General features: G+C 33.9%; 1 protein-coding gene across 4 annotated transcripts in view; it reads right to left on the bottom strand.

The window, feature by feature from the left end:
* Positions 1 to 14,643: 14,643 nt before the first annotated feature.
* The window catches only part of LOC118195126 (protein FAM98A-like), an 87,263-nt gene continuing 75,260 nt past the window's right edge, over positions 14,644 to 26,646 (bottom strand). For all 4 annotated transcript variants that reach the window (XM_085807792.1, XM_085807791.1, XM_085807789.1 and 1 more), the window contains 2 exons: positions 18,858 to 18,940; positions 14,644 to 15,436 (listed from right to left, as the gene is read on the bottom strand). In XM_085807792.1, the coding sequence (XP_085663918.1) occupies positions 14,930 to 15,436; positions 18,858 to 18,940 (590 nt within the window). In that variant the 3' untranslated portion in view covers positions 14,644 to 14,929. The remainder of the gene's footprint in view (positions 15,437 to 18,857; positions 18,941 to 26,646) is intronic.

Here is a 26,646-nt window from a genome sequence, read left to right as displayed (position 1 = left end):
GCTAAGGGGTACTCTGAAAACTCGTTTCCCCCCCCTTAAATACTAAGATTTATTATTTGAAAAAAATATCAGAGAATAGTTAGCAATTCCGTAGTATTAAATACATAGTATTCAGAAGTTATGAAATAAAACATTTCTTTTTCTTTTAGTTTTATGATCCTGTAATGTAAATGCAAATTGCACCATAAACTTTAAAATAATAAAATACGAATGATAAATATTCGTATTCTACTTACTGTCTGTCAAATTGAAAAGAGAAAAATGCTACTTTATGCTCTATTTCCCTCTTACAGTTGTTTACATCTCATCTGCCACCATCACCCTTTCGTGTTCTGGCGTCCATCCAGCGTTGAAACTTTTCAGCAGCTTCAGATGGTTGCGAAGATCAGGGACTGCTTTTTTACATTTAACATCTGCTTTACTAATAAAATTTATGGTTCATTTCGCAAATTTCAGACTCATAAATCCAATGCATTACTTTCCCGTTGAATGAAAAGTGTTACAGAATATAAGCAATAAAAAGAAGGTCTTGCATTTCAAGGATAAAAAAATTCGGAAACTAAGACTAAGGAATAGATCAAAATCCTTTACAGTTAGATACACGTACAGCTGGATCGGCATTCGGTTCTTACTTGTAGAAAGGTCTGTACGAGGACATATTTTCCTGCTTTTTACAACGTTTAATATAAATATGAGCGAGTGTTCTGTCGAAAATTCTCGAAAGCTTTGCTGTAATAAAGAACAATACCTAGCTTCTGAAAAATTCTCCAGAAAATTATCCCTTTAAAGGCAAGCAGACCGATGACAAGTTTGCTTCGTCCCAGAATATTATTCTACTATTGAAAGGATTAGCTGCATAAGGTGTACGCAGTTTTCCCATGTGTGACATAAATACGAGTCAGTATCTATTATAAAGTTCATTACGAAGAAATTCCTCATCATACACAACGCCTGGTACGCTTTGCTATAATTAATTCATTCAGTCTTTGCGCAAATATGTCTCTGTCATGTACTTTGCCATCGTAACCTGTTGAGCTTTAGCTATCCGAATATTTCAATGAACACTGCTTATTTTTAACTTCATATATTGTAGAGATATTAGGATTGTTTTTGGAAGCAGCAAGATGAAAAATGAGTAGTCGCCTTCGACGGGAATCGAACCACGGACGTCTGGAATACCGGCCCAGCGTGCAGAGCCACTACACCACGAAGGCACGCTAGGAATGTGGGAGAAATACCTTATAATACTATAATAATTTAGTTCTCATATGGAATAATTTGATGGTGCAAACGTCTCTTAACTAATTTTCCGATGATAGTTCTTGCTACTTCGAGTTGATTGGAATCCCCCCAACCAAGAAAGAAATGCGGATATTAAGGAGAAGGCAATAGCAAGTAAACAAAAGCAAAATCAGGAGGAGTTAAAAAATTAAATGTAAGCATAATCCCCATGATACACTGTGATAAAATGGCTCTATACCCATTTGTGATTTGGTCACTCGATTTACAAATAGTAAATACTATAAGAGATAAATGTAAATCTTCGGGATACATTGTAATTAAATGCTCGTATTTGAAGGGTCACTTCTCCTGGGAATAAATGAGGAATTCCTAGAAAACATAACACATAAACCTACGTAGCAAACTCACTTTATATTCAGCTTAACACAGGGGAGACGAATTATTTTATTAAGGCAAAGCAGACAGCACAAACTCCTTAACAGCTATACAATGAAAAAATTCTTTTGCGCTCAGAAACTGAACTACAGATATTTAAAAGTAAAGATAAAATTAATTCAGTAAAGGAAGGATAAAATAATTAACTTAAAAATAGATGCAAAGGAAAATAAAACACATATAACCAGTCTTTGCATTATTAAGTAAATACTAAGAGATGAACAAATACAATTTGCAGGAAAACAAGTAGAAAAAAAGCAAAAGAACTAAAAAGGTCAAAAGTAAATTTTACAGAGATCAACATCTTAGAAAAATGTTCAGTATAAAAAAATAATATCAATAGCTTTTACTTAGTACAGGAAATTTAAATTGTCTGCTTACACCTTCAGCACAATTAAGTCAATAAGGTTTTTCAAATGAATATCAAAACTCCAATTCCTTAATTTAATAAATAGACCAAAAATCTCTAAACTTCTAGACAATAAGAATGATATAAAATATGCAGCATCGGTTTAGAAAACTGCTAAAAGCATTAAACTTTTGTAAGCCGATGTCCATTAATCGAACACATGTAGAAATTTCACAATATGTGAATTCAACTCGACTAAACTCACTTTATGAACAGAGCAGTGCCAAGTAGCACAAGCATGGAGAAAGAGTCTGCTACAGTTTATTTTGCATAGAATTCGGCTGATTAGTGACTGATTGGGCAGAAACTACAAAGCAATGGTAAATCCGGGTTCTGTTCCCAGAGCTTAGACGTAATAGCTGCCCGAGGTTCTGGCAGTTTTCCTTATGTGTAACACAAATATGAGCCAATTTCGTTTATAAATTTCTTCACATATGCGTAGCTAGTAGATAGCCGTGTTGCAATTTGACATAATAAAAATAATTTAAACCATTTCAACTTGCATAAAATATTCATAGAGTGACTGCAAAAATTAAGGCTATAATAAATTCTTCCTGGAAAGACGGAGCTTTCGCAGCAAAGGATCATTCCCGAAAAAATGCTACAGATTTTTTTGCTCAATATATTGTAGAGACATTAGGTATTTTGGAAGTAGGAGTGACGAAAAATGAGCAACGCCTTCGCCGGGAATCAAACCAGGGACCTCTGGATACGCGTCCAGCGTACAGATCACTACACTACGAAGGCATACTAAGAAGACGGGAGAAATACCTTATATTGTCTAATATATATACCTTATATTGATTACCTAATATGTACCTTATATTGATTTACCTAATATATACCTTATATTGATTAAAAGGGTACCCAATCGCCAAATCCTGGGTGTGGAGAATCATCATCCACCACCCTTTTAGTTCGGGTGCCACTGTAGGGTCATTAGGTATTTTGGAAGCAGGAATGTTGAAAAATGAGCAACGCTTTCCCCAGGAATCGAACCATGGACCTCTGTATACGCGCCCAGCGTGCAGACCACTACACTACGAAGGCATGCTAAGGAGAGCGGGAGATTAATTAATTAATATATAATATCTAGTAGATAATTATTTTTTAACAGCAACAGACTGAAAATACAACATGATGTTGAAAATGAATGAAACATTTTAAATACAGAACTACAAAAGTGCTTTTACCTCTTCATTTTTTTTTTAGATACATAATAATTTAATAAGTTAATAAGTTTTAATTAAAAAAAATTGAGAACAGAAGAATCCTTTCTGTGAGAGTCGATTAACAGAAAACAAGCCAGAGGCCATCGGAGGAAACTTACGGGACAGACAATAACGCCAATATTGAAGGAAGCAGTCATAATGAAAAGAAATTATATTTTTCTTATGGCTGTTTGCATCTCCCTGTACAAAGTGTTTGTTCACGAAAATTAATAAATGGACCCATCAAAGAAAGAGCATTGAGTTGAAGTGAAGTATTTCACCGCGAAAGCCACCCTGTTGTAATTACGTACAGGAAAAGACATTTAACATTTGCCATATTCAAAGAGGGATAATACATATATTGTACACAGCAACAAATACAAATAAATACAGCTATGTAAGCTAGTGTCTTCGATTCATAAAATAGGCGTCTTACGTCTTCAATACAATGCCTTGGAGATGTTTTCCATGACAATCACTGTTGACATCTCCCAGATAGACTTGTCATGACGCGGTGTAGAATATCCTGTGTAATATCCGCACTTTCCTGATGAATTATTACATTTTTAAAAGTGTTTATGTCAAGCACGGTGTGAGTGAAAACGTAAGTTTTTAAATACCTTCAAAAGAAGTATGCTGCAGAAAGTTCCGAAGAACTTTATCAGCAAATCTATGGAAAAATTGTCCGAAGAATTTGCTATCCTACTTGGAAATTGGGTAATACTAAATCCCGCATCCTGTAGATCTGAAAAGCCGCCCAGCTGTGCAAGTACTGCACGGAAAGCCTATACAATACCTATATAGTTTTTAAAACCTATATAGGAAAGACTACATAGTTTTTAAAATGTAATAATTAAAAATGTAGGTTAGTTCTATTTTCTGTCTTTCCCTGTGAATGGTGACTACATTCTTTGGAACCTCATGCGCAGGTCCATCGTTTTCCAACGATTGCGATTATTTCCCTAGCAATCGGCATTATTGCTTAAACCATTAATTTTTTCATAATTAATCTATGACTTGATATTTTCTTCATATATTTTCAAATATTACATGCTTTTTATATTACTTCGAACCTTAAAAGGTTAATTTAATGTTATCATTTTAAGGTTTATTCTTTAAAGAAAAATAGTATTTACTTGCTTGACCTTTAATTCTTAAAAATGGCCTGTAAACATCACGGCATCGACTCCACCAAATTTCGAGTTATACTTCCAAGATAATTTGTCCCATTCTTCTTGCAGGATATGTTTTGATATTTTGGGTCTAGGCAGAGATGTGTAATAGTTGCTTATAATAGTAAAGTAGACACATTTTTACATTATTTGTTCTTCGTTTCGCGTCGTTATCATTTTGAAAGATAAAACTTCTATCCAGCTTAACAGCCCTTTTACGATGTTCTTTTTCAATACATTATATTATGGACCATGGAATCATAAATGAGTACATGTTTCCACTCTATTTACAGCCATGCAAACCGACTATTACAGATCCAAATCTGTGATGGATTAGGGGGCTTAAATCAAGAGCTCTGCATAGTGATGAATAATATCATCCTAGCTTAAAATGATCAAATTTCTTTATCTGGAACAACTTCAGCCAAACAAAAACAACTTCATTTCAGAAAAAAAAAAAAAAAAAAAAAAAAAAAAAAAAAATTAAATAAATTAATAACATTAAAAAAATGTTTGAAGCATAATCGTATTATAACTAATAATAAAATATGCTGAGCTGGATCTTTTGAATTGCTAATGTTGCAGTGAAATAATACAAACAAGCCTTTACGGTTCCAAAACATTTCGGTCTTTTGCGAAAGTGGTCGACTTAATTGATAGGACAAGATGATTGTTTAATACTAATACTTACTCATGTTCACGCAAATATTGTTCGTTTTCAGAAGAGTTCGCCATAAAAGAGTTTACTGTGTTTATTAACAAAATACGCTATACCTGTTCCTACTGAGCAGATAGTTCAGTTACTAATGTCACAGGTTTGAAAAAAATGAAACCGGATTGCTTATGGAAAAAATCTTATTTCGCTCAATTTGAATTTTATACTTTAAATTTTTGTTTTCATTTTTCGGTATATCATTGTAGAATTCTTTCTCAGTAAATTTACTAACCCTTCGTAAACCCTACTAAGGTAACAAGCAAGCTATCGCTCCGTCTGTGAAATTACATCTCAGTTCTGGGAGAATTTAAATAAACCTTTTTATTAAATGCTTTAAACTGAGCAAATGCATTACATGTGCTTACAAAATTAATTCTCCGCCAGCTGCGAGACATCAGTTAGTAGAAAGTTGAAAATTAAAAATTAAATGGGTTTAGTGCAGGAGACTAACGAGAGGGCCTAACTAAGCGTGCGACTTAATTTCGGCTAGTAGGATGACTAACGTAGTAGAGCTCGGCGAGAGAAAAGTGCAACGAAGAACGTCGCTGCCAAAAATTTTCAATAAGTCCGACCTTAATATGCTTAACTTATTTGCATCCTGGTGATAGCTAACAGAAAGGAGAAGCGGTAGTATAGATCTACATCATAAGAAAATGGGTTAATTAACATAAACTTCACATTATACCTTTCTAAATACCATAATTCATTGATAACGTGTTATCAGATTATTATTATTCAAAATTCTTTTGAATTCAGTCTTTCATCCATCGGGTTATATTCTATGTAATTTCCAAAAAGTGGTTCATTTAAAATTCAGTAGATGATTTAACTTCACAGCCTCTTTTCCAAGCACGAAAAATAAATGCAACAAAAAGCTAGAATTTATCTCACAAACTAACTTAGCTGACCTGAACCTGAATTTTCCTGAAACATACAACTATAAGGCACGATTATGTAATTTGCAGAATATATTTCTTATCCTACAGTCAGATATTTTCGTGACTGTATGGACCCTTAATTAACGAAGTTTATGTGACCTATGATTACAAAATCCAACAATAATTATAGGATACGAGTCATTTTCCAGTATATATCCTAAAACGAAACACTGTATTGAAATGCAGGATTGTCCTGCACAGTCTAAGATGTCTGGTCAATTTATTCTAGCAACTACACTGAATACTGATTTATTTTGGATATCTAATACTTACTTAATTACTGGTTTAAAGATTCCAGATACAATATTTGTACAGGTATAGTAGCTTGTGTTTAAAGTTTCCGGAAATTTTTTTCTTTTCCACTGAAGGACGTTCTATTTTTTATTTTATTTTTTGTACTAAAATTCATTCAAAAATATTTAGTCTACTTATATAGATTATTAAAATATTTAGAGCCATTAAAATATTATTTAAATATTTAGAGACAGAACGGTTGTAGAAGATATCCGAACACTGATAGCTGGATCCTTATTCGAATTCCGATGAATGGGCTGGCTGCATGCGTGTTTCTGTGGCCTTTCACTGTGTATAATGTGAATACAAATGAATATGTTAACCAGGATTTCATTTAGCCACTACTGGGGTTTCCAAGAAAATGAGTTTCATCTGCCTGTAACTCCAGCCATGTAAAATGCTCTTGCAGTAAAGGAAATAAATTATACTGTATGCACTTAAAAAATCTTCATTCCAAAACTTATGTATATGAGCACAAAATGAATCTTACTGTGTATATGAGAGTTTACTAAATTCCTGAACTCTCATTATTATTTTTCGCCTTGTGCGATGATGTACAAGCGTACATCTCTTAGTTTTTAAAACCAAGCAAATGTCTATTAAAGTTACAATCCCAGATCCCAGAATGCAGAAAACTACTAACGGCCATGTGATTTTAATGAAAAAAAAAAAAAAAAAAAGCATGAGTTGTATTTTCACCTACACGAGATTTTCTTCATGTGTACCATAAATACGCACCTTTCAGTTCAGAATGTCCTTTATGCAGAAATTCTTTCCCATAGGCAGGTAGCCCTTACATTATATACCACGATGATAGTAATCCATTTTATTCCAGCAGATACAAAGAATACAGAAAACAAAGACTAGGTAGTGTATTTTTTCAGATGTAATAAAAGCAACAAAAATGTCTAAGCTGCTTAGCATTCCTGAATACATGCACTACAAAATTGTGATAAAAATTACTAAATTATGTGTTCCAAAAAATTATAATCATTTATTGACAATTTCAAAAAGTTATTAAAAATGAATCTTACTATGATTTGGCTCCGGAGCAGACGAAATGAAAAAGTTCATGAAATTCAACTAATGCAATTTTCAGCAATGGATATTATTACAGTACAGGTTAAAGAAAGAATTTTTGTCTGTTTTTGTAAAGTATAATGTTATTGAAACGGTTTTATTTGTGAAATTTACAGATACAGTGTGATAAGTAACCTGAAACAAAAAACATTCAGCCAATTTTGTCCATTTTACAATAAAATGTTACTCAAATGGCTTTATTTTTTAAATTTACAAACACAGCGTTGTATGGTCCCATTTGGTTACGGAAAAATACATGACGATCTGTCTAAGGGAAGAAATGCCTTTGTGAAAGACTTCATAAGGCAAACTGGCTCGTACACACGTTACACATGGGAAAGTCACGAAAACAGCCATGCAGCCAGCCCCTTCACGGGATTCAAACCTCAGACGGAACTACTAGTGTTCAACGACTACCGCTCGGCCGCCGGTGGGCCTAGCATGATATGTAATACATGAAATGGGGGATAAAACTGCCCACGTAGTTTCAAGTGTTCTACATGGCATGTGACATGCAAAGATTATAAAGATGATAGTAAAATAATGAGATAATGATGATAAAGAGATTCTTATTACCCTGCTCCCTTGTATCGTTTGTTACTTTCTCCACAGCAGTGTCAGCGTGGGTTTCAAGATCGTGTAAGCTGATAGGCAAATGCAAATGAAAGGAATATCTTTAATATATCTATAAAGGAAAACGTTGCGGGGTGTAATATCCAAAAGCATGAGAAAAACATGAAATTATCGAATCAATAGCGATTTATCGCAATGTATATTATTTTACAAGAATTTAAGCACATTTCAAAAATTCATGTTATTCTAAAACATGCTTTTTCATTTGATGATTATTGCGTTAATACAGTCTTACAGAATGGAAATTGGGTCAAATATCTTGACTAATCCTGTATAATAAAAAAACTGAAATCTTACTATGCACACTCGATTTCACCAAATAAGCAGTTGGGAGAAATGAAATAACACCTATTTAACATATTTATTTAAGGGGACTGATTACTTTATTTCTACTAATTAAATTAAAGCAATAAATAAACTACAAACATATCGATTGGTTACAAGGGAAAAGTACAGACCAAAAAGTGACATGCTATCTATTTATTATCCTGGGAGGAGAACAGCTAAGTCAAATTTGCTGTTAGTGATAAATTCGACTTTCGATACCTAAATGCACACACTGGCCAATGAATTAGAAATTCAAAATCAATATTTTATTGGACCACCTTTTGCATGGATAACAGCTTTGATTCGTTGGGGCATCGAGTCTGCTTCTGAAGTGCATTTACATTCAGAGAATACCATTTATTGGCTATGCAGCTTTTTAGATCTTGAAAATTAGATGGAAGAGGAAAGTGCTGCCGGATGCATCTTTCTACCATATCCCACACATTTTCAATGAGGTTAAGATCCAGGTTATGTGGTGGACAGGGAAGGTGTTGGTAGTCATACTGCTTTTTAGTGAACCAATTTTGTACACTTCTGGCACAATGTATAGTTGCATTATCGTCCATGAAGTATCCATCGCCATCAGGGTAAAACATGAAACATTGCAGAGTGCACTAGATCTGCCAGTATTTCTAGGTATCTTATTGGCTATTTGCTAACCCTCGAGAAACACCAAGGTACCACTTTCATGCCAGCAGAACATGCCCCATATCATGATACTGCCACTAGACCCTTGCACAGAGCGAGTACGGTGAGATGGATTCATGTCTTCATGGGCTTCTCGTCAAATTCAATGTCTTCCATCAGTGCAAAAGAAGGTGTAGCGTTATTCATCCAACCACATTACCCGTTTCCAATCCTCAGATGTCCAATGTCATCTTTACCAAGACCACTGCAAACAAATTCTTGCATGTCGGGCAGAAATGAGTGGTTTTCTCATAGGCACCCGACTATGCCCATGGTTTCAACAGAAATCTGTTGGTAAGAGCCTTAGTTGACGATCTGTGGCAGTTGAAGCAGAGTACAGTCCCTGTTCTGCCGTACAATTCATCGGAGAAGATGCCGATCACTCTGTTGAAAAAGTGCACTCGAACAGCAGTTACATCTTCTGGAGAAGGACTGTGGGTTCTGATTACAACTTTTGAGAACCCAGTGAAATTTGCTGTCTTTGAAATACAGGGCCCTGCTAAACGGGCACCAACAATAAGCCCGTTTTCAAATGGTGAAAGTTCTGTTGTTTTAACCATTTTACTTCATTCACCGTCAAAAGTACTCTTACTTATACTAGCACTCTAACCACGTGTAACCTACGTAATAAAGAAATTTGCATACTTCATCCCTAGCATGCATTCAAATGAAAATCTCTCAAAGGTTTCTAATTCATTGGTCAGTGTATAAACACACATGCTTAAAGCTAACACAGAACTAAATGAAGAATAATGAATGAATTCATGTGCATATTAATCCGCATTTATAAAAGCAAATTGGATATCGGACTGAAGAATGTGGAATGTGTTGCCACTTAGGCACACAGATTTCAGAGGAATGTTGACATAGCTTTGGAAAGTTTTGGGGGAGGGTGGAACAAGAAATCGGTTTAAATCGAACCATTGAAAGACTGGTTGTTATCTGTGCTCTTAGAAATGGAAGAAAGCTTGACATATGCATGACCTTCTACTGTCCAAATCCAGCTACTGCGAAAGAATTTAATAGAAAGCTATGTAGTCAAAACAAAACTGGTAGAGTACTGGGTGGTTATAATTAAACTTCCCCTATAAATGGCATCCTACAGAGCAAACGGGTAAACAGAATGCAACAAAATTTTTTATATGGGTTATACACGAGATGCACTCAAGAAATTTCGGAAAAAAAAAAAAAAAAAAAAAAAAAAAAAAGAGCTCCAAAATGTCCACCAGAGGGCTCCTTTTTGAGAAAAGATGAAATTTAACACAATAAATGACCAAAACGGAACACAACAATATTAACAATCCAGAACAAGAATTATGAGCAATAAAATGCAAAATCGGTAAAAGCTGTCAGTTGTAACAGAAAAATGTCGAGGTTTGCATGCTTGGAAAGAAGAGGAAACTTTATTCAAAACAGGTTAGGGTATAAAACGTTTGCAAACATTGTGATGTTTAAGTTGATGTTTCGGCTGTACATGATGGTCTCTAATTGAACGTGCGTTATTGGTGAAGCTGTTTTACAAAAACAAGGGTATGCATCTGCTGCAGTTAATGAATTTCGTCGTAGAAACAACCTACGGCGTGAACCAATGTCTACTACAGGTATCCAGGCCATGATTAAGAGATTTAAAGGGACAGGAAACTTAGGAGTTCAACCTGGAGAGGCCGTAAACGTGTCACACCGGTACTTCTTGATGCTGTCAAGATAGATATTGATGCACAGTCACAGACATCAGAGTTTTGGGGCAGTAGCACATGTACAGTTTCTCGGCAGACTAGCTATTCTTACAGCACCATCCAATACGTATTCAGAAACATAATGGAGTATTTCCCACACAAGATCCACCATACCCAGGAGCTGCTTGATAGAGACAAACGTCTCTCATTCGCAGTCAGTTTTCTCAACAGAATGACTGTTGATCTGTCATGGCTTTGGAATATTCTGTGGAGCGACGAGGCTCATTTCTACCTCAACGGGACAGTCAACACACAGAATTGACGCATTTGGGCTATGGAAAATCCGCAGATCCACACTGAAATTCCCCTAAAGTTTCCAAAGATCACTGTCTGAGGTGGATTCACGGCAACATTCATACTTGGACCATTCTTCTTTGAGGAAATCGGTGAACGTGGGCCTGTTACATTTTCCGTTACAGGCTGTTGGTACCATGACATGCTGCAGACGATTGTTGTGCTGTAACTACAGCAAATTTGGGTCCTTACATTGACCATTTTCATGCAGGATGGTACCCCCCCCACATATCCATGGATCTGTGGAGGCGCTATTGCTCCAATACTTCACAGAGAAACGTGATATTAGTCACTCCTTTCCTATTCCATGGCCAACACATTTGCCGGATCTAACTCCGTGTGAGACTTTAAATGACTCAACAAACTCCATAATGCTTCATGTGCATAGCCTCACAACTGATCAATTACGATCCGCTATTGAACACTAGTTGCCTTGAACTGAAAAGCATTAGCTTTGTATAAAAACTTTATTGATATTCTAAAACATGAAATATTTAAGAGAAAAACTGCCTGCAGCGCAGTGCGGCTAAGAATGCTATTTTACTGAAACATAAACATGAACAACTGTTGTCATTCACACAATAGTAAAATAAAGCATGCTGCCAGTAACAAGATTATTGTAAATCATAACATAAAATTAAATACTGAGAAAATAAATAAGGCAAAAAAAAAAAAAAAAAAAAAAAAAAGGAAATGCAAATATTAAATATACATCCAACAAACACACTGTCCATTGACCAGGTGAATGAGGGTGGCCACGTGGAGCATCTTTCCCTACTTCGTGTCGGGCACGATTAACAACTGGTCCTTTTGTGCAATTTCATGCTAATCTAATCTTGTTTCTGCAAAGTGAACTGTTTTCGTAACTCCCTTACCTTTACTTAATGTGGTTCGATAACAAGGTGATCAGAAACTAGTCAATAAATGTTAATATTGTTTCTGTATTCCGTTTTGGTCATTTACTGTGTTAAATTTCCTGTTTTTCTCGAAAAGGCGCCCTCTGGTGGACATTTTGGAGCTAAATTTTTTCTTCGAAATTCCGTGAGCGCATCTCGTGTATAGCCTATATACAAAATTTCGCTGCATTCCGTTTACCCGTTTGCGCTGTAGGATGTCGGTTATAGGGTAAGTTCAATTATAACCACTCAGTATATTACACAGTTGCAGTCACTGTCACAAATAGTGGCCACGGTTGCTGGTGAAATCTACAAGTAATTGATCAAACTATGCCCTGAATATATATCTGTATAAATACTAGAGTACTCTTGAATGTATATCTCTTGTAATATTACAATACTGTTGAACATATATTTCTATAATACTGTAGTTTGCTTACACTGCCACCTTTGCAATATTCTCTTATTACAAAACTGCGATATTTTTGGCGATATAAAGATTACTTTTAAGGTGGAAATGGGGTTATTTAAGAAAAATAGATGAAATTTTTAGTGTGTTATAGTTATTTTTGAAAACTAGATTTTCAGGTGAATTTACTGACCTTTTTTTTTCAGTTGCTTTCTAGATTAGTCAGAAGCATTTAATGAATTCCACCACCACTCCAACATGCACAAAGAAAAACTACAGGGAAAAAAAATTGCAAATCATGCTGCTCAGAAATCCTTCTAAGATAATTAGTACTTGGATAATTTGTGCTTTGTTTAAGAAACACTAAAAATAATTTAAAAAAAAAACAGTAGCTAGAAATATTTGGTTTAGCTCGCTGAAATCTCATTTTTGCATATTTTCCCATCTGAATAGAAAGTTTTGTTAATCCTTCCTGAATTTTCTTTTCTTATTCTTTTATTTGCTACTGCTTAATGAACTCGATCATTAAAGAAATTCTATGGTCTACTTTTACCTCATGTAATGACTATGTTCATAATTTTATTCCATCCTTCTATGAATTAACTAACTGTTCAATGTCGTCCACAAAAGCACTGTTCTAAAGACAGTCATCATAGTAATCTGATAATTCTGATGTAATCAGATAGTTCAATTCTACACTGAGATAAGTCTTTCAGATTATGATACCTAAAATTGCAAAGTTAAGTATATGCCTCTTTTATCAATTCTAACTACTCCGATAGATCGTATGTATATAACAGATAATTTCTCTCTGTAGGAACATAAACTAATTTTATTGTGCAAATTTATATATGCTTCTGAATACAATTGCTTAGCAAATGCATGTTTAAACTAAGTAAAATATGGAAGTAACATTTTCCAGCTCTTGATGATAAAAAGGCTTAAAGCAGATAATTTGCTTAACATAACCTTGCACAGACAAGCTCAAAAGATTACAAGATATCCAATTTCATCTTGCTACTGAGGAATAGAGGATACAATCATTTCAAAATTTATTTATTAAGTTTATTATTTAAAATTTAATTTTATTAAAATTAATGACCAATTTCACATTGTTTTGTAAGAGCTTCTTAAAACTCTCGACATATACCCAATGGTGAGTTAAATAGGTCTGCGGGAGTCTTTAGTTAAATTTGTCTCTAATTTGAGAGTCCTTGTTCTTTTTGTTTAAGTAAAATAAATTAATTTCATAGTAAAATCAAAACGAAGTTGCAGGATTAATGACTGAAAACAAGAAAGAAACTGCCGATTTGCTCTGCAGTGTCAAGAGAAAATAGGTTTGGTTTGTTTTCGATTATTTAATTATGGCAAAGCAAGCAAGGGCTGTATTTAAACTATCAAAACTAGTCATAACTTCTTCAATAATCTTTCTGTTTATGTTCTGCAGCCTGTAGTAATGGTTTGTTTACTTAACAAGCAAAATACATGTGGGCTTCTAACCTATAAGGAATGATTCCTTTGCACAGAACTTTTTAAGTGGGGGAGTGGGATTTGCATATTTTGAGAAATTAATTTTATAAATCTTATTTATTGTTAAGAAAAACTTTCCTAAAAAATAAAGGCTAAAAATTAAAATTCTGCTGATTTGGTAATATGCTGGGAGACCAGGAGATATGAAAAACTGGAAGAGTTGGTGGCTATCCAAAATGCATTATTTATGTAACTTGGGAGATTTTTGTATAAAACCTGTTATTTGAATACCAGAAACAGCCAAGGAATGTGAAAATAGTTAAATTTTCACATTCCTTGGCTTTGAAAAGCATGATTAGTCTCTACATTGGCATTCAAACTACAATGTGGTAAATGTTTTATCAACATCTGCATCTAACGTTGCTCCTTATTTGCTCTTTAAAGAATATTTAATATCTAATTTAATTAAATATTTAATATAGAGAATTACCAGCTTCCCATGTGCAGAGTAAATTTTAACTATCAAATTCAGTAATTTAGAAAGCCAACATACAAAAGGCATAATTCAATTCAAATTATTTAATAAAACATACATTCAAATATTTAACATACAAATACTCGAACTGTATTTGCCAAGATCAACAAAAATAACGTAAGTTCTCCCCCTCCAAGACATTGACATAAACTGACAAAACTGCAACAGAAATCCAATAATTTATTGACATCAATAATAACAATACTATAATTTTGTGTTCCATATTTAGAACAAACTTCTGTAATAAAGTGCAGAAGTAATAAGGCTTTTTTATATTCAAATTATGCGTGAAAATTTATTTAAATATATAATTTTAGTATTTAGATAAGTATGTCACAAATACCAAGGTTTAATGTACAGAAGTTTAAAATTCGGAACAGCAAAGTGGGGGAGGGGGAACCTTCTTTGCCTTTTTTCTGAAGTCAGTTCCATACTATTCTGAAGTATTAATTTCTACCACGACGACGCGTGCGCCCTCGAGATTGACCTCTATCTACATAGCCACCTCTTGTCATTGGTAATCTATACCCCCCTCTGTTAGCTCTTGGCACGAATTGATTCAATCCATCTTGTAAACCATATTGTTGAAAATTATCCCCAGCTGGTAAATAACCACCAAATCCAAACTGAGGAGTTCCTAACTGCCCACAGTATTGAACAGGTTGATAAGCTGGAACATTATAATCAGTATTTCTTCCACCAGTGTATGTCTGCCCAGTATTAAAGCTTTCATTTTTGTAATGCGTTTCATTATAGGAACGGACTTTAGAATTTTCGTCATTATAATTTCGGGAAAATCCTGTGTTCTTTGGTGGATTTGAATCATGTGTTTTTTGGTGCTGAGCTGGAGGTCGTCCCCCACCTCTTGCAGACCCTGAATCACTCTTTTGCCAGCTGGGAACTTCTGGAGGAGGAGGCTGCTGTTCTTCTGGTCGTCCACCTCGATCTGGGACCTTAAATAAATTATTCTGAATCAGTTCACACGATGGTATCAAAAATTTGAAAAATAAATACTTAACACTGAAGTACAGAAATTAACTTTAGAATATTTGCTTATATCATTTTGACATTGAAATCCATCTATCACATTACATAGTTTACAGCTCTCTTTGGATTACAATAAAACGTTTAATTAGTTTACATGAGCAGTTTGCCCTCTACACAATTTGAAGTAATTCTAAAAGTTTTACCTACAATTTATTTATTATATTCATACTTTCATTTTTTTCATTGCTTCTGTTTACATTAAAAAAAAAAAAAAAATTAAAGGTGAAGACTGACAAACCACGTAAAGCTGACTTAATGGAATCCTTTAAAAATTTAGAACAAGAATTGATAATTCTGTTGCATCCATTTCAGCAAAAGAATTGGTAAAAATAAATAATTTTCCTGCAGGAAATGTAAAATCTAAGTTTCAAAAATTGAAAGGATATTTTTTTATTTTACAAATGTGTAAAAGTATAAAAGTATAAGCACCACACTCAAAAGAATATCTAGTAAGAAGCAATTCCTTTATAGTAAACATTGCTCATAATCAAATTTCAAATTATTTACATTTCAAACCTAGAATGAAATACTGTACAAACATGGTCATGAAATGACTCGGAAGTAGTATTTCCTGAACGCCACATTAAGGGATGGTCACAGCATGGATTTAAATTTTATGGTATTTAATTTATGGTGATAAATAAATTAAAGTACAAAGGATTCTGAAGCTATAGACATTTGTTCATTTACGAATCAGCATTAGGCATAAGTATTTCAAAGGAAAACTTACATACTGCAATTTATTGGAGGTCTTTATTTAAATTATGTAAATATTTTAAATAATAAAATGAGATCAACATAAAAATATTACATTTAATTAGTCCATGGAAATTCTCTAACATGCAAAAGATATAAAAATTAAAGGGTGCAAGGAACAGAGAGATTTTCATGTAAACAAATGATTGTGTGTAGGAAATGAACACAAAATTATAAATTTCTAGATTGCAAATATGATATTTTATTTTACTTCATGTTTGTTATAATAGTATTAATATTTTTTTGAATATTATATTGCAAGAATGGGTAGAAAATTTTTTACATGACATTTCAATCATCAATTTCTCTTCTACAAGTTAATGGTTTAAAGTACATACTTAAAGCAAAATAACAATTTATCTAAATATAACACAGAATAAGCATAACTTAAAATAAAAAATAATTATCTTGGAGAACACAATATACATTTTCATTTCACTTCTGCCGTGAAAATGACACCTGCACAAGTTCTAATACAGCCAGAAGGCTGTTCAAAGCATTCAATTGCAAACAGATTTTTTTAACCATAAGTATGTAAAAATGTAAAATATTACATTTAAATATGAATTAGTTATATTTGTGAAACAGCATAATATGCATAATTACACAATGTAATTATGAAAATAAAAGCAATGAGAAAATTTTCTGCAGTTGTGTGACATGTTGAAATAAAAATTTAATAACCATGACAATAACAATACTTTCATTAAAATTGCATCGGAACATGATACACTAACACACACTAATTTTTATTTATTGGTTTGAAAAGAAGACAGTAAACCTTCGAAACTATAATATTTAATCATAATCCTCATTTGTTTCACAATCACATATCTAGTGCATTAATATGCCTTAGTAGTGATTTTAACAAATAAAATATTTTTGCTAGTTTTTTTTCCATTTCATTCATTAGAAACACTAGTTAGTATTGTCTGAATTGTTCTTAAGTTTTCCGTTGAACTTTGCATCATAATCTTTAAGGCAAAGATGCCATCCAGGTTTGTTATTACAAAAGAATAAAAAACAATAAAGGTGGTTATTTCTGATGACAAAATTTTTCAGAAATTCTAATATATTCTGATAATAATCATCCATCAACTGAAAACCAAATTTCAAATGCTACTTTGAAAACAAGATTTGAAATGCTACTTTAACATATATCTTTTCTGCAAAGGTTCATAGTTACTAGGGAAGGAATCCACACAAAAAATTAATAATATGAGAGGTGTTCAAATGAGAAGGTATGAAATGTTGTAACTACCAAGTTGGTTAAAATTTGAATATGCTGCTTTGAGATAATGTAGTAGGACATCTACGAATGCGAATGTGGTGTCTGGTGTGGTTATGCACATACAAGGGCACCTGCACATGACGCAGGAGAGTAGGCAGTTATGCGTTCTGTTCAATTGATGCCACAGTGCATATGAGGATATCATGGCTTTCACATTGCAAAATTCAACAAATGAGGAGCAGAGAGGGATTATCAGATTTCTGACTGTGGACTGGGTTAAAATGGATGATATTCATCACCACATGGTGGCTGTATACAGGGGAAATTGTGTGTCCGACAAGTCAGTGAAAAAATGGAGTTTTGTGAAGGCATGTTTCTGTTTTTGTGAAGGCATGGAGTGCTTGAATGATGACCGGAGACCAGGCCAGGCATACACAGTAATCAAGGCTGAACTCATCAACAAGGTGAACGAACTGGTCAGAAGTGATCGATAAGTCACAGTGTGAATGTTAGTAGTGATGGTGGGGGCCAGTATTGGAACAGTGGGGATAATTGTGCACGACAAGCTGGGTTACTGAAAGGTGTGCACAGTGCATTCCAAAGAAGCTCAGTGAAATGCAAAAGGAACTGTGTATGGTCCAGTATTATGAAGACTCCGCTTTCCTGGAGTAGATCATCAATGATATGAAAGCTGGTACCATCATTTCGAGCCAAAGTGGGACAGCAAGCAATGGAAGAATGCCTCGTCACCTCCCCTTAAAAAATTCAAAGCTGTGCACTCAGCAGGCAAGGTGATGCTCATCATCTTTCTTGATGCCTGAGGTCCAATACTCATTGAATTCCTCTAGCACAGAAAAACCATTAACAATGACATGTACTGAGACACTCCATAGCCTATGCAAGTCTATCAAGAGCAAATAGCCTTGGCTGCTAATCGAGGGAGTGACTCTACTCCACAATAATGAGCATCCACGTCTTCAAGGTCACACAAAGTGCAAAGGTAAAGTTCAAGTGGGAGCAGCTTGAGCATCTGCCCTACAGCCCGGGCATGTCGCCCTGTGACTTCCATGTGTTTTAGTCTGTTAAAAAAATTCAAAAGAAAGCACTTCAACTTAGATGAAGAATGGAAGGACATAATGGAGGACTGGCTTCTGCCACAGCCACAAGAATTCTAGGAACATGGAATGCTTCAACTCATGAAACAGTGAGATAGCTGTGCTTGGGTCTCTAGGTATTAGTTGTGAATAAAGACTTCAGTTATACTCACAGTGTCATTTCATACCTTTCATCTAAATACCCCTCATAATAAAATTTCTACAAGCATTAAATATCTTACTTACAGAACCTATGATGACTTTATTCACTTCTGATGTAGTATTTTTCCTTACAGAAGCACTACTTGTTTTCTCAATTATGGCCAAATCTAACAATAAAATGCATTTTGTAAATAATGAAGAAATTAAGCTTGAAGAATCAGATGTGAAACAAATGACAAGTTTTTCATGCCAAAATTACATTATGTTAATACATAAAAACCACCATAAGTATTATTCATGAAATTTAGATTACAAACATTACATTAATTATTCATGAAATTTAGATTACAAAGATTTGTTCAATTTTACTTTGTGACTTAACTTTCATTTTCTGCTTCATTTCATATCCTTGTGAAACTAACTTTAAAAATACCATGACTGAAGGAAGGAAAGAATGTATACATTTTGTTGATTTGCTATTCCATTCTCACTACTGTACATATCCTTAAAAAACAACAACACTTTAAAGGGCAACTGCAAATTTTTGATACTTTAATACAGTTTTCGGTTACACTTTTCTTCAAAAAAATGTAAAAGAAAAAAACTTGCACTTCTGGTAGGATTTCATATTGCAGAATGGGTCACTTAATTACTATACAAATCAGTAGGCAAATTTTTCAGACTTTGAATGTCTTAGATGAAGGAAATTTTAATTAGAAAATTAAAGTGACTATCCTTGAATAAAGTCTAAAGTGATTTTCATGTCTTCCAGCTGCTATTTTTCATTGTTGTCAAACTGCCAAAGTCCAAAAATTTCTACTAGTTTTTAAACCTATCACTGATTACTACAGATAGGTCCCTTTTCTGCAATGATGGAAATCTTCCATTCTTTTGACCATTACCAGATGGAAATTTTCACTGCAGAAAATTCATGGCAGGCTTTATAACAAGTAGAAGCGAAGGGAATACAGTAGTTTAAGGATGGCCATGGGGAGTGAGTTAAAGATACAGTACAAAATCCATAATCCGGACTCGTCGCGACTTCAGCAATTCTGGATTATAGATCAATTTAAATGTGGTAAGATGGCATGCAGAAATTATACAATGAAAAACATGAAACCATAATTTATGAAATAAAAAGCAATTATGATCTAAAGGGTATCAAAATTTACAAAAAAAAAAAAGGCTTAATATTTATTTGTTTACTTTAGTAAACATTTCTTTCAATGTAAGTTGTTTAAGTTGCTTCATTCTTTCTGCTAATACTTTCTCTTTAATTCTATAAAACAGACATAATTTCTCGTTCATTTACAAAGTTCCACTGTTCAAGGCCTGCAATTGCTGTGTCGCGGATACCGACTAACTCGTGAATCGAAATTTTTTCGTTTTCAATAACCTGTCACTTTCTTCACTATCGGAAGCGGTATTTTCTCGATCTAGAACCATACTACAGATTTCGCCGTCCATTAATTGATTGATGATTGGGGCATTGTTGTTGCAATGAAAAACTTCTGTTAAATCATCTTCATTTATTACCACTTCTTCACATTTCTTTCCAAAATCCAATAACTAGAAAATTTTACCTTTAGTTTGCGATGTCCGAAAACCTTCAAATTCGCGGCTATCATCTTCATCATCTTCACCACAAAATATGGTATCTGGCCATAAATTATGCCAAGCATTTTTTATCGTATCTGGAGCACATGTGTAAAGCATACAAAAAAAAAAAAAAGTTTGTGGCTTTGAGGTCCGGATTATAGATCATTCTCGATAATGGATGTCCAGATTACGGACTTTGTACTGTATTAAATTTCAAGCTCTAGATAACATCAAAAAGGAAATGCCAGAAGCGAATGAAACTATACATATGAAGGCAATGTTGATAGCTAACTAGTTACAATATTAAAGCGAAGAATAAGCTTAAGAGAAAATTTTACAATTCAAAGAGGCTTAAGTGCCTCATTTGGCAGTTCTTTGAAATACACTATGAAATATGATCAAGGATGGAGGCATACATGTTCCCTATGCTATTGTGCAACACATTTGTCCACAATGTTAAATGGGTTTCTATAACCGACAAATTTATAGGCTAGAAAATCTGGTATTGCAGCTGATCCTATAAACAGATTATCAGAAATAAATTTAGCAGCTACGTATCCAAAAATGCCTGCTAACTTATCATTCACAGAAGATACTTGTTCTATGTGGGTAATCACTAGGCTCCAGAAACATGCCTGTTGGAAGTCTTGTCATGATGGGCAGTACCTGCAGGATGTGCTGCACATATCACTCGGCTGTTAGTACTCTCTCATATCACTACTAGATATAGTAAACTCGCATATGAGGGCTGGGCACATAGTGGGTACTATGAAACCCAAATATTTCTGTCTGAAAGGGTGAACTATGAACTTCCATACTCGATCTAACTCGCATGCCTGAAGGCTGTTATCTGTTCAAATATTTCATCACATAACCAGTGCTCCAAAGCACATCCTAACTAAATCAACATGCTCTACATGAGCAAAATTTTTTAAAATAATCATTCCATTTTTCTCAGTCCCATGGTGTCCATCTTCCATAGAGACAGGCCCAGTTGCCAAATACTCCTTCAACAAATGAAATAAAATAAACACAACTTGAAGTAATTTTTGAGGTTCTTTTTACACTAGAATAGATCTAGTTTCCTTATAACATTTAATGGAAGACAATGCTCAATCAGACTGCCAATGATTATCATATATACATACAGCTGTAAAAAAGAATCCTGGATTAACTCTGTGGCACTCTTAACAAATGGAATTGCAGGTTTGCTTTGCAACTATAGTGACTTTTTGTTTGTTTTGTGTGTAGCAATCTATGATACATTCCGAACAGAAAGGTAAAACAATAAGCCAATGTGAAATTTATCATTAAAACTTATAAATGGGCCACAAAGATAAGGACTATGTTTTGGAAAGCTTATGGGAAAGCAATGAGTCATATGCAATGTGAGTGCACAAGTGCTTCAAAAGTGAGGGCATGAACCCTGAGGATGAGACATCTCGAATACCCTCCAAAAGCCCTCCCTGAAAATGTGAAGGAATTTAGGAACTTTTCTATGCAGACTGTTGGTAGATGATGAATGACACTACAGGTATCAGTAGAGTTCAAACACGTTCATGCAGATAATCCTAATGTCGGAACTGAGCATGCAGCATATTCCTGAAAGGTTTCCCTCCAATATTAGCTGACCCTCTAAGTAAAAGGAATACTGCACTGAAATGTGCCAAAATCTGTGAGCACTGTGTTATATAATTCATCCATGATCATTACTCATGACAAAATCCAGCACAAAAGATGAAGGACTTGCTTATTCAAAATGACTTAAAGTTTAAATTCAAACAGTGGCAGAATGCTAGGAGTTGGCACATAGCTGCACAAAGTGACAAAGAGATGATGTTTAAACTTAGTTAAGTAATATAATTTTTTTCTCAACAAAGCTAAACTGGGAACTTTTGATACACCCTCCTGTTTGCTTGAAACAAAACTACATAGCTAGTTTTGGAACAATTTGACACTTATTCAAAAATTTGCAGTTGCTCTGCTAATTTTCCTTTTTTGGGTGGGGGGCACAATTAGTACTACTAAATTTGATAGGGGTGAAAAAAGCCTATCCCTTTTACTTTTGTTCTTCCCATTGAGGTATAATGACGAAATAAAATTTAGATAAAAATACTATCGTAAAGAAAATACAACATACAATTAAAAATTACACAATTTCATGATTACTGAATTAAACGTTTTTTAAATAGCAGAAGTTATTATATGAAAAGGTATCAGGTGTTGGATTTGATGATTTTTTATCACTTCATAATAACTTTTTTAAAATGGCGCCACAATAGCATCATATTTTCGGAAAACTACAAATATAACACAGGGGATAAAAACATTAAGAAAAAATACAATTATTGAAATTTTAGTGATAAGTAAAATCTCAAAATTTACTTTCTTTTTAACATTTGTTATACGCCATTTTTAAGAAAATATGGGCAAACAGGTAAACAATTATGGTCCAGCTTGCAAGAAAATATGGAGGTCAGATAACTTCTTACAGAAAACTGAATGGCACAAGCTAAAAGAAGAAATCACACTTTTAAGCATCTAGTTTATCTGGTCAGCTATGAAATCCTAAATTCAAAAATTTCCAGTTGCTCTGCTTATAAGAATTTTAGCACAAATAACTTCTAACTAAATTTCTTATTTACACCTGAAAGGTACCGTCATCCTCTATTTTTCATTATGGTAATGTACATTCAAGCACTTGTCATTGTATTTTACCAATCTCTTTTGCATAAAACTCAGCCACCCGCAACTTCAACTACCTTATCAGTTTGAAGTTCCTCATCATCAGCAAAGTGCCGAGCCCCAAGCCATTCCTTCGCAGGGAACAGGTGGTAATCAGAAGAAGCCAAGTCCAGGCTGTAGGGAGGGGATGTCGACAGGAAAGATCCTGTGTTTGCTGAGCTGAGGGTGAGTGTTATTGTGCAAACATAACCCCAGATGCCAGCAGGGCCTCAAGGCTTGTTTTGGATCACTCTTTCCCATTTTCTCAAAGTACTACAGCACACTTCAGAATTGATTTTCGTACCACATTCTCCATGAATTCGACAAGCAATATTCTATTAGCATCCCAAAACACGATGACCATAACCTTCCTTGGTCACAAAGTTTGCCAGGCTTTCCTTACCCATGTTGGAGAATCGGTATGGCCCCATGCAATTTACTGTTATTTTGTCGCAGCATTCATATGCGCTACTCAATCTCGTCATCAGTCACTATTCTGTTCATAAACTCTTCCCTTTACATGTGGTACTGGGAAAGAGTAAGCCAGTGTCCATTCAAGTGGTTTTATGGATCACCGCAAGAGCTTTCGGTACCTATCAAACACAGAAATTCATGTAGCCTAATTTTCCAGTGATTGCCTCATACAAAACAGTGCGTGAAATGTTTGGAAATTGCTGTGAACGTTCCGAGCTTGTGAACTGACAGATTTTGTCGTCAATTCGTTTGATGAGATCATCACTCACTACAAACAGCCTCCCATTCCTTAATTCATCATTAACGTTTGTTCTTTTTTTGAATAAATCTCACCAACTGATGCACTACACCTCACTCATAATGCTTGAGCACTGTACAACACACAATTCACAATGAATGTCTGCCACTGACAGCTTTTTTGCCCAAAGAAATCTCATCACTCCTCTTACCTCGCATTTGGCCAGTTTCTATAGTAGCATGCATTTTGTGACATTATAACCAGTACATACGTGGCAGTATGACACTCTCATTAGGACAGAAGAAAGCTTGCTAAATCACAAATTGCTTGATGTAACAATGGTTGTACTCTGCTCATTATTACTACAGCCACTGCACAGCGGAGTTTAATTTCCAAATGATTTTACATATTTTAACATATTTGATTTACAAATATATATGTTTATTCAATTTTGCATCTTTGGGGGGTTTACTTATACTTCACATTTTTAAGTGCATTATTTATTTTTTAATTCAGACTGGCATAGTGGAGGATTCTACGCATTTGTTTATAACCTGATTTTGCAGTTTAAAAATTGCATACTATTTTTAACTCTGCTATAAACCAAGGAATAGCACATGCTTCCATCTTTTGCAGAGTCAATGTGTTTACGTTTTTCAATGTTGCAAGCAGCAAGTCATGAGTGTGTTTCTTATCTGTAATCGTATTAAAAAGTGCTGAAATTTAAAATATTCTTAATTTACCCACAAAATATCCGGATTAAAAAAAGAAGGCAGCACCAAACAATCTCGTGAAATAACAAAGTTCAGAAAATACAACAATGTGAAACGTGAACTTGAAAGAAGAGTTGAGTGAATCATCTGCTTTTTTACCTCGATGCAGATTAGAGGGAGAAAAAAACTTACCGTGATGTCAATAATTTGATATTTCCGTTATGACTCATTATTATTCAGTAAATATTTTTTCTTCAATATTTCGTACTCAATGTTGCGGCTTCCGGAACCTATAAACTGAAGTTTATATTTTGAGAGACAACGCAGATTTCAGGTCGGCAGATTTTCGGTATTTGACTGTACTGATATTCACAAATTTAAATACCATTTTTTTGGTATTTACTAGAAAATTTTCAAATTGTCTCCACTATGTGTTCAGGGGTCACCAACATAGCAGAACAATATACGTTTTTGTTTTTATGTCTCCCTTATGGGCAAAATTAATTAGACTGTGAATATAAAGTTGCATCGTACAGTCTAGAGAAGTGATACAATATGCAAATCATCCAAGGAGGTGGGCCAAAACTATCCTGTCCTATTACAGCTCAGAGAGATACTGCACACTTGCAGAATTCTTAGTCTGATATTCATATCTGTGAAAACAAGGTCTAAAAGAAAGTGCGTAATATTTCGAAAAATTTTGATATTTTTTAAATTGGTGAGTTTGTTATTCACATTATATTTGCATATCATACTTTAGGGTTCAAAGTATTTTTCGGATTTATTATATACTCATAATTAATAAACCCATAATAATGAATAAGAATAACTTTAAAGAATATAAAAAAATCTGTTGATAATACTTCGGTTCAGTTTCATTATTTATATGAAAAGAATAAGGTGGCACAATGTAAAAAATGTTCAAGAGTTATGAATGAACCAAGTGAATGGAGGAAGTACAAGCAGATTCCATAAACATTAAAAAAAAAAACATGATACAAATTTGTTAAAGAGGAAAGAATCTAATTGCGACGAAGATAAAAATTTAAGCACAGTTTCTAAGCCTAAGCCATCAAGGATTTTAGATTATTTTGGGGAAAAAAAAAGATAATTTGGATGAAATTACAAGTACAATGACAGCATTAGATGGTTTGCCATTTTGAGTGTTTTGCACATTTACTGAATTAAGAAAAGTCAATATCTGGCAGAGGTTTTAAAAATCTACCAACATCGATTAACACTATAGAAGAAGTGTTTTAAACTACAGTAACAGTGTTTGCAATTCTTTGAAACATGAGTTAATACAACAAAAAGTAAATGGTGAAAAATTTAGTCTTACATTTGATGAATGGACAAGTGTAAGAAACAGATGCTATTTAAATACAAATATTCATTAATTCAAAAAAAAAAAAAAAAAAAAAATTGGAATATAGGACTTAAACATGTCTTGGGAAGTATGCCAGCTGAAAAATGTGTGGAGTGCTTAAATTTTAATTAGGGAAACATGGATTATCGCTAAAAGAAGATATTGTATCCAAACGACTGAGGGAGCAATGGTTATGAAAAAAGTTGCAAATGAGAAATTATGCTATGCTCATGAAATTCAATTAGAAGTAACAGATGTATTATGCCACAAAAATAAAGACCAGAAGAACCTAAATATTGTAAATATAGAAACTTCTGATTCCGACTTTGAAGAGAGTGAGAGTGATACTGACAATGAAGATAATGAAATTGTTGAAGAAGATATTGCTAGCGCGAATGAAATATTAACTCATTAAGAATTGCTTCCTATAATAAATAAAGTTAAAAAAATTATTAAGATATTTAAACGTTCCCCTACAAAAAATGCCTTATTACAAAAATATATACTAACTAAAAATAAAACAGAAAATCAGATTCTAAAACATGTTGGAAGAGTTTACTCCTAATGATGGAACGATTTTTGAAACTGAAAAATCCAATCCATAATGCAATAATCGACTTAAATCTGCAAATTAATTTTTCCGATAGTGAATTCAAGTTAATAGAGAGAACTATATCAGCTCTACTTCTAATAAAATTGGCTGAGGAGGCATTATGTCAGAGAGATTATAATTAACTAACAGCTAATGCAACAATAAAA

Source organism: Stegodyphus dumicola, chromosome X1, assembly GCF_044657685.1.
Source record: "Stegodyphus dumicola isolate Sdum_Otavi_A_Nest chromosome X1, ASM4465768v1".
NCBI lineage: Eukaryota > Metazoa > Arthropoda > Arachnida > Araneae > Eresidae > Stegodyphus > Stegodyphus dumicola.
Note: the sequence above shows the minus strand (reverse complement) of the source record. Positions and strands in the feature narration are given on the sequence as shown.